General features: G+C 47.8%; 1 protein-coding gene across 1 annotated transcript in view; it reads left to right on the top strand.

Moving 5' to 3' along the window:
* The window catches only part of LOC144175412 (nose resistant to fluoxetine protein 6-like), a 155,653-nt gene that overhangs the window by 107,308 nt on the left and 31,171 nt on the right, over positions 1 to 17,174 (top strand). Inside the window, exons 6-9 of the mRNA XM_077704493.1 lie at positions 6,986 to 7,162; positions 9,392 to 9,485; positions 12,704 to 12,796; positions 14,834 to 15,002. Coding sequence (XP_077560619.1) covers positions 6,986 to 7,162; positions 9,392 to 9,485; positions 12,704 to 12,796; positions 14,834 to 15,002 — 533 coding nt within the window. The remainder of the gene's footprint in view (positions 1 to 6,985; positions 7,163 to 9,391; positions 9,486 to 12,703; positions 12,797 to 14,833; positions 15,003 to 17,174) is intronic.

Below are 17,174 nucleotides of genomic sequence, written 5' to 3'. Positions count from 1 at the left end.
GTTCAAGATGCCCGAGTACTGCTGTGTAACTTGCTGTGAACAAAGATATGATACGAGGATGACCACGGAAATAGCGTACACATTTTTTTTATTTCTCAACGGAAGCATGACCCGAGTCCTGCGTGAAGTCGCTTGCAGGTGGCGTCTTCCCTGCGCGCAGTAGTATTATAGCTAGATCGCATGCATAGTCACGAAACGAATAATATGTGTAGGACTAAAAAGGTCCCAAAGTGAGCTATTTTCTAGCCTACATGTATTTGCCTCGGAGCACTCCTCCCTGCTGGTAGTTAAGCCGCACTGCATCGGTCAACTCGTACTTTACCGTGCGGGTAGAGTTTTGATTCTGCCGTTCGTGCTTTGCGCGCCCGCGTTTTCCTTTTATTCTGGACGTTCGGTGGGCTTTTATGGAAGGACTACGCATTCTTTCGTTTGCCAAACGTTACAGGAGATAAGGGATTCACGAAAGTCGCAACCTTCACGTAGCGCCATGAGTAGCGCAAGTAACGTGTATCGGTCATTTACCGCTCGTCGCCTGCTGTTCGACCGTAGCCTATTTTCCCAAGATAAAATTTTACAAGCGGAATTTTCTAAGTTTTATATCCACGGCGCGAGCAAAGGACGCTCAGCGGTCGCCGTGAGGCACGCGCTCACGAGCGCTTGGGATTTTCTCGCTCTTTAAGGTTTTCGCAGTTTTTTTTTTTTGCTAAAGCCTTTGCGTGTGCTGGGGCAGCTTGGCGGCAACCGCGAGGCACACGCTCACCAGCGCTCGGCTATTGGTAATTTAATTATTCATTGGAAATATATGGGCAATGTTTAACGCGTCACACGCCACACACGTTAAGCGCTACACATTACGGCCAGCTACAACAGCTCCGCTGTTAAAAAAATGCCAGGTAGAGAATTTATTTTGCTAAGTGTTTTTTTTGCAGGTTTCCTCTGCGTCCCAGAGGATCCTTAGCGTATAGCTATAAAGCGAGTGCCCCCCCCTCCCCCATTTGAACCTCGGTAGGGCAGCCCCCTCGGTAGGGCAGTAAGGGTAACAGAGTGGATCCCTAGAGAAGGCAAGCGTTGCAGGGGGCGGCAGAAAGTTAGATGGGCAGATGAGATCAAGAAGTTTGCGGGGATAAATTGGGCACAGTTGGCACAGGACCGAGATAATTGGAGAATAATGGGAGAGGCCTTTGCCCTGCAGTGGGCGTAGATAGGCTGGTGATGATGATGATGATGAGGGCAGCCCGCAAGTTTCGAAGCGTTTCAGGAATGACCTCCTGGGAAACCCGCAGGATGTGAACCAACACGGATGTACTTTCAATGTTTGCGTTCTCAAAGCAAAAAAAAAAAAAAAAAAAAAACGCGACAGCCTCCATCAGCTTCCCTGCCGGTGCCTCCCTGACTGTATTTTCGATGCATAATGCGTATTTACGAAGTCGCCGGCAAATGTGGGCAACAAAGATAGGTCCACAGATCACTCGTCGCTCATTTTGCTGCGCTTAAATCTGAATATAAAAGGATTGCCAAGCCGAGAAAGCCCTTCACACGCTCCGTACCAAGCAATCCCGCGACCGCCATCCCCCAACATGGCGTCGCGTGCTCATTTCGTTTTTCTTCCGGTAGATGGCGGCACTTTTGCATAAGGTCTATAGGTGTAAGAGGCAGCAAGAGGTTACCATCGCCCACAGTGTTGCGGAATGGGCGTCCCCGTTCCATTCCAATTCCGTTCCGAGGAATTACAACTTTTCTTGATTCCATTCTTTTCAATTCCTCGGAATGACAGAAGTTAGCTCATTCCCATTCCTGGAATTGACAGGAAGTTCAATTCCATTCCTTTATTTCCTCAACGTAAAAACTACCTCAGGTGCTCTATCGAGTTGCAGAGGAACGCAACATGAATCTGATGTTATCATCTGATGTTATCATACTTTTGCATACTGCAAAAGTATGCAAAGTGTGTCGCTTGTCACCGAAGTTTAGAGGTGGTATCAGGTTGGTTACATATCTCGTGCAGAACAACTACCCAATGCAAAAAATTAGCGCCCCTTCCTAACGAAAGCAGAGAGAAGCGTGAAAGTTAAAAGTGCGTGCAACTTTCTCTGAAAGTGCGTCTAACCGATCGTCAAATCATCAGACACCCAAACCGCAAGCGAAGAACGAACCCAAGCAACGATTTTTCGTGCACTAAGTAAACGCAGCTACGAACGATTTAAATGCACACCATTACGTGGTTTGTGAGATAAGGGATTACTATTGTACTCCTTCATGATCGACGCATGTGTTGTCTTATTTAGAACCGTTCGTTTATGCGATTTTCAAGTTAGTATTTTGACACAATGCAAGCACAGTTTCTGAGCGAGAGCGAGAGAGAGACTAAATCTGGGGCACCCGGTTTGACGTGCGCGCCGTGTGTGCAGAGACCTTGTCAGAGCTTTCGGTGGCGCAACCAGTCTAAAGGGTAATGAATTAAGTTTTCCGACAGAGTGCGATCTGCCCCACTAAAAAAGCTGTAGCTTTAAAAAGGGGCAGTGTCACACTGCTCCTTTTTGCATAATAAGAACAGGGATCCCACTACTTATTATAGTATTCGCATGTTAGCATGTTTTAACGGTTTGCTCTTGCGGTACGCGAGGTGAAGCAGCTATTACGTTGATGTCCGCTTTTTCCGTTTTCTTGCACAGTCTCTGGCGTGCTATCTTGCTATGTGCATTGCGTGCCGTCATACCAGCGTAATTAGTATGCTGTGGATGACTGATTGATTGTAGGGTTTAACGCGCCGACGCAACGCAGGCGATGAGGCGCGCCGTAGTGGAGGGCTCCGTATTAATTTTGACCACCCGGGAATCTTTAACGTGCCCCGAAATCTCGTACACACGGGCGTTCTTGCTTTTCGACTCCAACAGAAAAGCGGCCGCCGCGGCCGGGAATCGAACCCGCGACCTCGTGCTCAACAGCGCAACGCTGCTCTGGATAACTCACAGTCATGTCGCGCGGAGCTTGCTCACATGTACACGCTTTCAAAGTGCTTACTTGAATGATTTCAAGTGAATTTACAGCCTTGAGCACTAATGCTACTGTACCAACGCGAGAGACGGGAGGGCAGCTGCACAGAACACCGTTAGCAGTTCTTGCAATCACCATACGAAAGTCGCGACCGCTTCCACGTCCACCTCCACTGCGCTTGTTTATTGTCCTTGAACTACCTCAGACCAATGCGCTCAAAACGGGACATTATTTATGACCCCCTCATTTAAAGGGAGCGAACCACACCGTGACGGGAGCCCTGTCAAAATTAAGAAGTCTAGTCAGGCAGTTTGTGTCTATGAAAGCGGAACCAATATGCACGAAGACCTGATCAAAATTTTGAAATGAGATCTTCCTACCTAAATAGTGGCGATGCTCCAACTTTCAAACCGACGACTAAGGCTTCAGTAATCAGGTATGTTTGTACCCAGGCGTAAAGGGCACGGGCACAGAAGGACAACAACCAAACCATGAATAAGTTTGGCACGACTGGAGGAGAGGGCCGCACATTGCTTTTGAAGCAAACCACGGTGTCGCTTTGCTGAGAGCTGGCAAAGCACTCGCAAATAGGGGCGCTACTGGAGCCGCAATTATTGCAAACAAACGCCTTTCGGCAGCTGTGTGTTCTGCATTGCCTTATAGCACGATGACGCGGGTTCGATTCCTGGCCGCGGTGGCCGCTTTTCTGGTGCAGGCGAAAAGCAAAAACGCACGCGTGTGTACGAGATTTCGGAACACGTTGAAGATCCCAAGGTGGTCAAAATTAATCCGGAGCCCTCCGCTACGGCGCGCCTCATCGCCTGCGTTGCGTCAGCGCGTTAAACCTGTCAATCAATCAATCAATCAATCAATCAATCAATCAATCAATCAATCAATCAATCAATCAATCAATCAATCAATCAATCAATCAATCAATCAATCAATCAATCAATCAATCAATCAATCAATCAATCAATCAATCAATCAATCAATCAATCAATCAATCAATCAATCAATCAATCAATCAATCAATCAATCAATCAATCAATCAATCAATCAATCAATCAATCAATCAATCAATCAATCAATCAATCAATCAATCAATCAATCAATCAATCAATCAATCAATCAATCAATCAATCAATCAATCAATCAATCAATCAATCAATCAATCAATCAATCAATCAATGCATTGTCTAAAAATATCTAGTGTAGTGGTATATCCCAGCTGCCCATTACCAGAGCTTGGAGGTAGAAAGCTCAGTAACATATCCGAAGCCCGCTTCTTACGCTCACATTGGCTGGTGCCGGGCACGGAAATTCGTCACCCACAATTTTTTTCTGCCTTTATTTTGATTTGCTGGAGCCCCGGGGCCCCATTGCAACCCACAGACAGACGATCGACAATTTGGCCCGTATTCCCGCGACATGCCTACCAGGTCGGCTTGCAAGCTGCAATGCTACTCACTGCGCGCTGGATACGGAGGGTGGACGGAGAACGCCAAGCAGACTCGCTGTTTCATGTTTCATACGCGAACGCTTTGTATTGTTACCTCCAGAATTTCGCAGCATCAGCTTGTGGTGAGAAACACCGCGGCTATTTCTTCTGGATGCTATTCCCCGCCTACTGGCCTGGCAACAGTGCGCCTGCCATTGAGACGCCGGTCTGCCATTGGCGCCACGAAGTGTTGTAAACAGAAAACTATGCCTCAAAAAGCCTTCCGAAGCACGAAGAGCCGACCTAGCGGAGCCACCGGCCATGCGCACTTGCGCTATAGTTCCTAAAATATACTTCTAGGCACTATACTTGCGCGACTCGCAAGTTCATTTTCAAACGCGCTGAGGCAGGCTGCGCGGATTCAGTTTCTTTAGATGCCGGGTATGCGTTCTCGTTTTCGTCGCCGCTGCTCCCTTTGAGATATACCAACGCAGTCGTCGCCACAGACTACTTAAGTAGCCAGAAGGCTCCAGCGATGGTAACACCGTCGTCTGAAAATCACCACTCCATTCCCATTCCATTCCGGGCAAAAGGAGCCTAATTCCATTCCCATTCCATTCCGGCATCTCGAAAAGGTGGAATGAATCCGAGTCATTCCAATTCCGGAATGGTAACTCCGCAACACTGAGATTCGCCCTACTGTATGAAAATAAACTGCTAAAGCGAAAAGCATATGGTGTTATAAGTGCGTAATGAGTTGTTCAATGCGAAAAAAAAAACTCCCACCTCCCCTCGCGGGAACCCCTGTGTAGATGCGACGCACAGGCGGAGCGGCGAAGGGACCGCGTTTTATAGCGCGCATAACATTGAGGGGACTGCGTAAGCCGGTCCCAGTCGATGACGACGTTGGCGTACTTGTAAAGCGGCGTGGACTCTAGGTGTTTGAGCCAAGCGTGGATGTTGCTTCGCCGGAGAACGGCACACCGGTTATATGCGCAGCGCGCCCGAAGGAGAGGAAACCGCGGAAGAGAGAGTACTCCACATGCGCCGGCCCCAGCGCGTCTGCCGCGGCTATGACGCAACGTGCCGTGGCTATGACGCAACGTGCCGTGGCTATGACGCTACACAATCCAACACAATCCACTTTAATTCAATCCAAATCCAAATCCAAATCCAAATCCAAATCCAAATTCAAATTCAAATTCAAATTCAAATTCAAATTCAAATTCAAATCCAAATTCAAATCCAATCCAATCCAATGCCCCTCGTGAGAGAGTTTTCGCTATCGGAGAGGACAGGGGGTGAGCGGCGGAGAGCGCAGCTGGCGCGCGAGGGGAATGGGGGAGGGGCGGACAACGCCGACGACGACGACGCCGGAGGGACAAGGCGAGTGAATGAGATGCTCTGCATCTAAAACACTACTTCACTCGGTGAGACGAAAATCCGCCGTCGTCGTGACCAAGAGACTGAACACAAAATGACTAACAGAGCAAAGAACAAAGAGGATGACGAATGCTCGGAATGACGGAAGGTTTCTCAGTGAAGCTCATGCACATTAAGTGTATTGATCGCGTTTAAAAAGAAGATTGGGTACATTTGGGTCTGGCTTGAAGTCGAACCCGGGGACTCCGGAATGCGAGGCGAGTTCCAACGCCACGACGCCGCAACGGCTCACGGTGCTCAGCTGATGAAAGCGGGACCTAGTCAATGCGTTGTGGCCTTCCTGTTATTAGGAACGTCTGTGAGACGCATGTACTGAGCCCTAGATGAGTAATTTGAGCATGAAAGTAATAGGAATATAAATTAGGCTAGTCGAAAAGTATGGTTCTGCAAAATGCGTTTTTCGCTGGACGGGTAACAGTCGGCAACCATGATGCATGTACTCTGATAGCCGCGATCGTACGGTTCTGCACCAACAGCTAGCGAGCGAGTGGTGCGAACGCGGGCATGTACCGGCCTGGTGCTGTGCTTTTAGCTCTACTGTCTTCAACCAATAGTCGAAGATAAACGTACAATTTTAAGCGTTACGGCTCCCTAAGGTCAAGCCAATATACAGGCCAAAGAAGGGCCATTGGTGAAGTGTCCTAGCAATGGAGCGAATACAAAAGACATAAACGGAAAAGAAGGATGATGATAATGAGATAACGTGTTAGGCAGTTGAACAATAATGCTCTGGAGCTCACCAAGTCGTAAGGGGCACTTAGGTGTCCACTAAAGTTTTTTTGTTTTGCCGGTGCTCAGCAGAAGGCGTTCAGCAGCATCGGTGAGGGGCGGATATATTCTGTAAGATTTTAACCAGAAATTCTCCTGCAGAACTTGCAAGGGCTCGGCCACCATAGATAAGTTCACCTTTCTACACCACGGTGTTCAATATTGCAAGAACAGTATTCATGCTTCCTTTGTTCAGGAATGCCCACCACATGTTTAATTGTTGATAAAGCAGAAAGTCTGCCCTCATGGCACTGTGCAACAGTTCTCGATTTGAATGCGAACACATGGGATCTGTCGGCACATTTATTGATTGAATAATCGCCGTGACTTTTTAATTTCCAGGATCCACGTTCAGCCGTGCTGTGCTTTCGTTTTCAATGATGGCTAACGCCGCAAAGGTCTTCAACACAAGTGGAACTAAGGAGTTCATCCAGGTCATCCATGGGCTTCGTTTCTTCAGCATGGCCTGGATCATCCTGGGCCACTCTTTCTCATTTTCCAAGGAGTGGCTTACCTACCGTAAGCACCTTCGCCATGTTCTCCGATTCCATGTATTTGTTAGCCCACAAAACGTAGAACCTGCTGACACCAGATGAACACAGTGTGCCCCACCGCCACTTCTTAACTCGACGTCGATTTCTGCACGAATTTTGAACGTTGACTCCGATTGCATTCGAAGTTTCTGAACAAGGGATTCACCACGTAATTGAGAAATGTTCACATAATACTAAAATTCTTCAGCTGTAACGATGTCCAACGGGTTTATGTCGGCTTAGTACGCCATCCTGCTTTCTTGGAACATTAAGGGTGAACCTGCTTTTAGGCAGGGTGCCTGCTATCGCATCCAGTTGTATCAATCCTTTTTCAATAGCGGCAGGAAGTGAACTTCGCACCAAGCTGTTGCGCCCTATATTCATTAAGCGACTTTCATTTGTTGCCCACAGAACCTCTTTTTGCTGTGATCCTGCTGCAACATACAGGAGGGTCGCGCCTACAGTAACCAGTACTAGAGCTCCCGCGCTGAAAAACTTCGCTTTCATTCGCCAATTAGATTCTGATTCTGATTGTGGGGTTTAACGCGCCGACGCAACGCAGGCGATGAGGCGCGCCGTAGTGGAGGGCTCCGGATTAATTTTGACCACCTGGGGATCTTTATCGTGCGACGAAATCTCGTACACACGGGCGTTTTTGCTTTTCGCCTCCATCAGAAAAGCGGCCGCCGCGGCCGGGAATCGAACCCGCGACCTCGTGCTCAGCAGCGCAACGCCTTAGCCACTGAGCCACCGCGGCGGGTATTCGCCAATCAGAGGCGAAACTCGTACGCAAATGTGATTGTAGCTTACCGAACTGGTATTAAATGAACGTGGATATTTACAGAAGAACCTTCTCGATCCCGGTACAAAATAGGGCAGAATTTGAAACGCGACTGTATACACAGCGCACTGACACGCGTACCAGCTGCGCGAAATGCTGTTATCAATTATAATGCGGTTGTTAGGGCCCCTGGAACTACAAAAAGCATGAGGAAGTAAATTATATTAGAGAAAATACCCCATTCAGACTGTTTTCCTAACATCCCTTATCCTGCGCATTCTGAGAAAACATGTTTTAAAAATAGATCGTTCTTTACGTGCACTGTGTGGATGGTTACATGCTCTTCCCTCTGAATTAATTATAATTAAGAATAAAAAATTACGCCCACCTCCCCTCGCGGAAACCCTGGTGTGATGCGACGCTGAGGGGGTTCAAGCGAAACGGAGAGCAACCGTCAACCGAAAGGCCGCCGGAGAGCGGCACACCGGTTATATGCGCATCGCGCCCGAAGGAGAGGAGACCGCGGAGAGAGAGAGTACTGCACATGCGCAGCACCGCGCGCAGCGCCGCCCACCGGCGGAGTGGGAGCGCGCTGGGCCGCACACCCGCAGATGTTGAGAGAGAGTGTTCGCTCTCACCTGGGCACGCGCCGGCGCCAGTGCGTCTTCCGCGGCTATGAAGCAACACAATCCAACACAATCCACTTTAATCCAATCCAATCCAATCCAAGCCAAGCTAATCGAATCGAATCCAATCCAATCCAATGCCCCTCGCGAGAGTGTGTTCGCTATCGGAGAGGAGAGGGGGTGAGCGGAGGAGAGTGCGGACGCCGACGGCGACGGACGCACGCAGGAAGGACAGGGACGCCGACAAGAGATGCTCTCAGCGTCGCATCTAAAAAATGCAACAGGAATTATTCATTTACTTGGACCGAGAGAACACTCCCTATGCAACGCGTCACCCCGAAATATGGAGCGTCTGCGCGTGACCTACCAATTGATGCCAAAAAATGCTGTTGTATAACTCATCAAAAACTGACGGGAGTTGGCCATTTTGATTTTGATAGTTTCTGCAAAAGCTCTACGCCGCGGTCTTCTCTAGAGTCGAGTAGTTAGTTCCTTTTTATGTAGTCTGGTCCTACACATTTCTTCGCGTTTATCTTTATGGTATTTAGTTCTCAAGGTCATCTGTTCGCGCATAGTTTGTAGCGTTTTCTACATGTCTTGAACTGGTCTGCATTTTCCATAACCGGGGTTTGCCGCTGAACATGCAATTTGTAACGTACCAAAGCCCGTCACACCGGTCTCTAGCCCTTCCCTTGGTGGATTTTTTAGTATGCGCGTGGAAAAAATAGGAAGCCTTTGAATACACTTATAGCAGGAACGGCAAGCAAAGCGGCGAATTCTGCTAATTCTTTCCTGCGCACCCGTGCAGGAAACACGAATGAAATGGCCGTGATCCACAAGGACATTGTAACACAAGGCATCGCCAACGGAACAGTGACTGTGGATACCTTCTTCTTCATAAGGTGAGCAGAGTACTATAAATGACTGGAAGTTACACGTGAAGAACTCCAAGTAGGCGATGCACTTACGGACATTTTTTTTTAAGTCAGGCAAAAAAGAATTTTAAGTCAGGCCAAAGTAACAGAATTCCAATAGTATGATATAGATAGTTTCACGCAAACCACACAAGAAAAAATTGCGCCCACCTCCCCGCGAATGGAACCCTGTATAGATGCGACGCATTGTGGGGTTCACTTGGTGTTTCCGTTGGATTGATTCTGAAATCGCGTGAAACGTGTCGGGAACGCGTATGAGTATTATGTTTCATGATTATTATTATGTTTTATTGGCCAATCTTAGTCAATCTCTCTAAGTGGTATGCTTGGGGCTTCGCTGTCGCAACGACCTTTACTACATCATTGTTTCTGTAAGTGGGAGCTTCTTTTCTTTTATTGTAAGTGTTAATCATTGCCCCATCATGCGTTGTATCAGTAGCATCTTGACGTAGTTTGAATCAGTCAAGAATATAAGGCGCGTTCGTAGCATTTGATTCTGTCTCGGTTTTGTGGCGCAGTTGGAAGAGCACCATGTACCTCGCGTTCCGCCCACAGGGTCGTGGGATCGAAACCGGGCGCCGCTAACTATTTTTTTCTATAGTGTAGGGGGAGGGGTGTGGCCGGACAACGCCGTATGAAGGGACAAGGTGAGTAAATGAGATGCAGTCGCATCTAAAACCGGATGCACGGCGAACCACACTACGAACCGCACAGCACCGCCCTGTACTCTGTGAACGTGGTTGAGAGGGCCCTACGTGAGCGTCCACTCCATTTTGGGAGACTACCCATAGATGTGAGATAACACGAGTTCCGCACTGAATATCGCGTGCGCCGTTCTGTGATGTCCGACAAAATGTAATAATCAAGGAAGATGCACACATGCTGGTGTTTTACTTCTGTACATAGGAGTTCTGAGGGTATGAGACGCTCAAATCACGACAGGGCTAAAGTGGCGGAGCGCGCGCGTTTGTCAACAGAGCGCGCGCCTTTGCTCCAGCCCGGCCGTGCGCTGATGTAGTTAACTGTCAGCTGAACCGTTTCGGGGCGCCCTGTATGTGGTATGTGCTGCGGCAGAAGCCAGGATCGCTTGCTAGTCAAGGACGCTTATTCATGAGCAGGCAAAGAAAAATGAATTGCTTGTAGGTTGCCGAAATAAACCGGGAGTGATGCGACGTTTAGTAACAGAGGAAAGGTATCCCCGTAGTTGCAGTAGTGTTAAGGCAGATGTGCAGTTTCACGGAGCTCTAGGGTTTAGGCCGAATTTGAAAGCAAAAGAAGTTAGTAAGAGGAGGTTAAACGGTTGGCTAAAAAAAAGGCAGATAATAAGTTGGAGAGAAATCATAACATCATAAATCAGAGTGTCCCAGAAGTACGAAAAAATTGCGATGAGGGTATGCCTTCGTGTCTAAAGTACATGGCTCGATAAAAATGGTAAAAGGGGGGTGTTGAAAACTGCAGCATTGAGATAATTTGTGGCAGTTCCAAACAGGATGATGGAGACTCGCTGCAGTTTTGGAGGAGCAGTAAGGCCATTTAGGGGTAGAGAGGGGTGCGTACCTCTTGGGGAATGTTTCAGGGGAATAGGCAGCATCGGGCAGAAATTTGTTGATGGAAACTTCCGCGGATATTGGGAGGAGAAGAAGGGACTGTAAGAATCCAGCGGGTGAGATGTTGGATCAGGGTCCTTTTGTAGTTTTAGTGAGGTATAATTTGCGTCGATGGTAGTGGTAATCGCTGAAAGGTAATCGCTGAAAGAAGAAGAGAGCGTCTATTTAAAGCGGTATTTACACGGGGGACCCCTTAAAAGAGTTATATTCGTCACGGCATGCATACAAGAAGCGGGGAAGGAACTTTCACATCATTGATCAGGGTTGTTCAGAGGCATGATGAAGTGGAATTTGGCTTTTTTTTAAGAAAAAGGCGAGGGAATGCACGTTAGTGTGGTTCGACCAGTCGAGCAGCACTGATACAAACTTCATATATTTGCGATAATAGAGCGTGGAAACGGGCCAACCCGCACGTACGTTTATTTTTAGCGCCGGCGTTGGCGGGGTTACAATGAGAATCTCGTGTGGGGGAAAAAACAGACATGCGGTAGTAGGGTGCTTACAAGAAATTGAAATGCAAACCGGGAGACAATGAGAGCACGGAGGGACACATTTTGGTTAGCTAGGGTAAACTGGCTCTCACCAAAATATTTCGAACACTTAATGAATGAAGAAGTATGAGAAATAACTTATAATATTGGGACCTCATGCAATTAGGGGTACCCATCGACTAACAATCTATCAAAAAATTCACAACCACACGGGCGTGGCCAAAGCCATGCAGCCTGACTGTATTGCCTCCTGTGGTGCCGCGAACAGCCATGGGGGTGTCCTTTGCACAGATTCCGTGCAGTATAAGCATCCCTATTCTGGTGGGCGAGAGGGGAATGAGATGCAGGAAGACGTCGAACTCAAGCTTCTAACAACAAGCGGCTGCAGTGTATACAATTCAGAACAAGGCTGTGAACCTTCGGTGGCCAGGATTTAATGAAGCTTGCGTACAAATCTGATCACCAAGATATATATCAAATGACGGCATCTTCCCCGGCATAGCTGCGTCTTTCTATCCCTAAGGTCCCTTTTATGGGAAATCATAACACAGGTTCTTGGAGGCGAATCCGTACATCCCCTCCCTCAGTTATCTGGTGTTATTATTTTATCTCGGTGTTTCATCTCATTCTGTGTGCTTATTATGAGTTAAAAATGGCAGCATTTCCACTCCGTGGAATATGGGAAGGGTGCGGAGTACGGGGACTCGAAATCCCAAGTTGCGCCCCGAGTGACATTCGATTTGCGGCCTGACCGTAATTCAGTTTGAGCCGTGAGTTGCTCCTTGATTATTCCCTAAATGAAACTGCAACTCACGGCTCAAATCGAATTTCGCTTGATTTTCGCTTGATGGTGGTGCGCGCACGGATGTACGCAGACGAACATTGTGCGGTCCTAAGGTACTCCGCACCTAAAATACGAATAAAAAAGCTTTACCTTGACTTGTTCTATTTGCCAGAACACGAAACGAGTCTTACAATGTTAGGCGGAAATTGAAGTTAGCCAAGGTGTTGCCATTGTGAATGGTATGAAAAACTTCAGTTTTGTATTTGAGCTGTTTTCAACCGATTGTTCACCCGTCCCATACAGCGGACTTTTAGTTGTCTACGTCACACTGAAGCAGATGGCAGCCACTGGCGGAGCAAGGCAATGGATGCTGTTCTACGTACACAGATATTGGAGGTACGTTCCCTTGGTACTACAGACGAAGCTAAACATCAGATACTCGCCACATTTCAGGCTTTCTATATAAGTAGCGTGCCCAAACATTGCTGCTGCGGACATGTAGCGGGAATTCGGGGAATTTGGGTGCATGTCAAAAGTAGGCGTGTAACCCTAAAGCCTCGCAACTCAAAACACGGTCACTCAATTTGCATTATACAGGAGCCTTAAGGAGCTGAGAAAACGCGCAATCACTTTTGCTCAATGCATTTGAACAATGTGGCCAGCAGGTATGGATACGATACAAACGACAAAAGAAAAGAAGAGCAAGACAGCATGGAATCCAAAATGAACCGAAATGATTGAAGTCAAGACATACACGAGGCTTTCCGAAAGGTGGGCGGAGGTGATGAGGCATACTTAACCACTAATTTTCACGGCTGTGCTGCAGCAAGTTTTCATCGGTGAAATTTTCCTCCTCGAAGCCATTTTTAACTCGAAAGCATAAAATCGGTCGGTCAAAAAGCGGGCCTTCCTGGTACACAGAAGGCGCACGCAATGGTCGACAGATGGCCCGTAAAATTGTAAAAGACAAAAAAAAAAAAAGAAAACAGGGTAATTGGATTGAAAAGGAAGTTAGGTAAACTTAGGTGTGGGTTGGTTGAACCACGGTCTTACATAATGCGAGACCAGCACGCATCCTGACAGCACTACAGCTCAACAAATCTAGCTTGTAAAGGGTGGCTTAGTGAATGCGTTGTAGAATTTGGCTTAAAAACCTGCGTTAGAGACAGGTACTGGAGTCACGTGTGTGGCTATAGAAGTAGTGATTCGGCGAGCAGCAAACTAATCGCCGAGCAAACTCTAGTAGCAAATGACCTTCCCGCTAAATATCCTCTCTGCTTGGCGGTGACATTGCGGTTATGTGCCGAGTCGTAGCAACGGGGAGCATTCCTAGCTTCCTAGCTAAAAACTCCCACCTCTCAGGAACCTAGCAAAACCACTTCAGTTAAGGGATATTTGACATAAAGCAAGAAGTCACCATGGAGCTGAAAATTCTGAAATAACTTTCCTTGATTCTTGAAATTTTTTGTGTAATTCGCTGTCAAATATTACTCCCCATGCATTTGAATGGGATAGTTTCCATGGCTCTGGAGCTTAGTCGCGCAACGTCCTAGACTTGAAACTGCGCACATAGCAAGTTTTCACATCCAATAGTAGCTGCGAGAAAATATTGTACATATCGCTACACAAGTAAAGAATAATCACTGTTGAAATGACTCCAATGAGCGGAAAAGCTGCTCATGAATAGAAAAAATTCGCAAAGAGAAAATGATAAATGAGATCAATTGAATGCGCAGTGGTTTTTTACTTAACAAAGTGCACGTGTTAGACCCATGTTCTTAGGGAGGCCTACGTGAGTAATCTGAGACAGCTAATTGCACAAGTGGAAACTTGGGGAGCAGCTAAAAGCGTCCCAATTAAATGTACCGTTGCTCGGCAATGCGAAAGGGGGTAGTGTAATAGCTACCAAAAGAAAAAGCGGATAGGTAAATGATTCTGACAATAGAGAGTTTTAGTATAGCGTTTTAGCTGTAGCGTTAACGTTTTGCGGGCCGCAATCGCGAACGGATAGCGCCTCGTTATGCTACGGTTAGCGTGCCCGCTAACGCTATGGGCGCGCTAAAGTGGTGCTTTCCGCTATACTAAAACTCCCTAATATTGGGATACACGTTCAGCAATTGGACACTCACGCTTTAGCGATCCCGACATGGTAAAGAGTGGTTACGTGTGTCCGTAATTATTCCCTAATTCCTCTTATCAGATGCAAGAAAACTGTGCACTGGGTGATTTACGATTCAAAAATTGGTGTTAATATACGAGTTATCCTAAAAGACGTGACCACTTTCAGCAATAATGACAGCTACTTAGGCTGCGGCCGGCAGGAGCTGATTCTTGCTTGCTGTGATATAGCGCGAAAGTGACTGCCCCACGAGTCAACTACTTCATAACTCTCCTGCACCTTTTAAACAACCAAACTTTACTCCCTATTTGCAGGATGACTCCTTTGATGATGGCTGTGATCGCGTTCTGTGCCGTGCTGCTGCCGTACTGCGGTGACGGGCCACGGTGGAAAGAATCCATCGCCACATACGACCTCACCTGCAAGGCGAACTGGTGGATCAATGCGCTGTACCTGCAGAACTTCATTCATACTCCGTCGATGGTACGTCACGCTAATCTTGTAGCTTGATGTGCAAAAAAATTCCCCGCATTTCCCCGAGGGGAAGAATGTGAAAGTGCGAATGCACGAGTTGAATTTGCGCGGTTCGGTAATGTTCGCGAAAGAGAGATCACACACACACACACAACTACAAAGAAAGAAAGATGCATTTATTCACAGACACCTATTTGTATTGTCGTTGTACTTGATTGCTATGGCGGATCTCAGCTTTGAAATTTCGTGTCAGTACTCCTTTAAGCGGGTGCATTAGCCCTTCTCACGCCCGATTCTTGGCCAATCCCCCACGTGGGTATGTGCCATGCACAGACACCTATTTGTGTTGTCGTTGTACTTGATTGCTAGAGCGGATCTCAGCTTTGAAATTTCGTGTCAGTACTCCTTTAAGCGGGTGCATTAGCCCTTCTCACGCCCGATTCCTGGCCAATCCCCCACGTGGGTATGTGCCATGTCAGCGGCCAGGCAGCGCGCGCCCATCTCCCCCAGTTGCCAAGGAAGACGAGGAGATTCCTGGCCAATCCCCCACGTGGGTATGTGCCATGTCAGCGGCCAGGCAGCGCGCGCCCATCTCCCCCCGTTGCCAAGGAAGACGAGGAGCGCGCGCACCCGCAGCTGTTGTTATGCGGAGGGCGGCGGAGTGCGGACGGCGGCGGACACTTCAGGCTCGCTTAAGAAGTGCATTCGCACTTAAAAAGTCTTGAACGGAGCACTAGCAAGGCTAGTGTAAGAAACAAAAGAAATATCGGTATATTCGGAGGTGGTGTGCGAATTGAGGAAAATATAGAGCGGGGCGTTCACTAAACATTTTGCACAAGATGTTTGCTCTAAGGCACACTAGCTGGCGTCTTTTACTTGGCCAGGGCACGATGCTCACCGGGGCCGAGACTTACGGTCTCCGGGAACGGCGCGGAATGCTACAGGTGCTAAAGGTAATATAAAAAATTCCATCGGCAAGACAGTTTTTCTGAGCAACAGCCTGTTTTGTTCTTGTATGAAGCCTGCTCTGTAATAAAAAACAAACAATCCGGAAATGAGTCCTGGCGAACACTTGTGCAATGCGCGGAAAGCCCGCTCTTTTCGGCAGCGGGATTCACGCTTAGTTGAATGGCGCAATTTTGATGGTTGTATTCGCTTCGACATTCTTTTGCAGCAGTGTGGAAATTTTTGACGTGGAACTTTGCACCGCATATATTGCGTGCCCTACTGGAAAGCACAGTAGCAGTAATGGGAAGCTGGCTCGAGTTGAGAACGGGCAGGGACTCGTAGGTGCCACAAAGCTGGTTCCAAATCGATTGTGAAATAGAGCTAGGTAACGAACCGACCCCGGGACATGGTGGGTATACTTCAACTGGGTTGAGAAAATACCCTCTGACCTGGGCCCTCCCTGCAATTACCGCGGCCCGGCCACATATCTGAGCTCGCGACGGTTGTGAGAACAATTCTTGATTTCGCACTCGGTTCATCTTGAGTTGCAACATCCATCTGTTGGGGAACGAACAAAGTAGTTATGCAGTTCTGTAGGTTGCTAGAGCCAGCAGGGAAGGAAACGAAGAGAATTTCGCAAAACCTTGATTCCACGAAACTACTCCGAATACCCACTAACAGACCTAAATAAAATAACATAATGCGATGTTTCTAGCCAAAGAAGATACTAAAATTGTAGAAGTTACACCTCAATCATTGTGGTACATAACAGACGTCAGTGCTTTTGAGGGCCAGCTGCATTAAACATTTCTACCTCTTGAAAATCTTATTATCGTACAGTGTGCCTACAAAGGCTGCGTCATACAAAATATGACCACCGAAAATCGGCGATTTTGAAATCAAAATTGAGTAAAGCTGAGCCTATACAGCCAGACTGAAGTGACGTTGCAGCCGACGAGCGAAAGGCCGACTGGTCGAAGCACGCCTGCGCGCCCCCACTTCAACCCGCGCCAGCTCCACAGGAGAAACGAACCAAGCGGAGCTCGACAAGTTCTCCTGGCTGGCCGAAGGACCAAGCACCCGGCCGCGTATTCCCAAACCATATCCCGTAGGGGCCCAGGCCGACCGCACCCCCTTCAAACAGCGACTTCACAGCGTGACGTCACTTTCTCTTCGTGCGCGAGTTCATGCGACATGGATTTTTTTTCTCGTTTTGGGCGGCGGCCGATGGTT

The sequence above is a fragment of the Haemaphysalis longicornis genome, unplaced genomic scaffold, assembly GCF_048455015.1.
Source record: "Haemaphysalis longicornis isolate Haplotype H1 unplaced genomic scaffold, Haemaphysalis longicornis Haplotype H1 scaffold_1, whole genome shotgun sequence".
In the NCBI taxonomy this organism is placed as follows: Eukaryota; Metazoa; Arthropoda; class Arachnida; order Ixodida; family Ixodidae; genus Haemaphysalis; species Haemaphysalis longicornis.
Note: the sequence above shows the minus strand (reverse complement) of the source record. Positions and strands in the feature narration are given on the sequence as shown.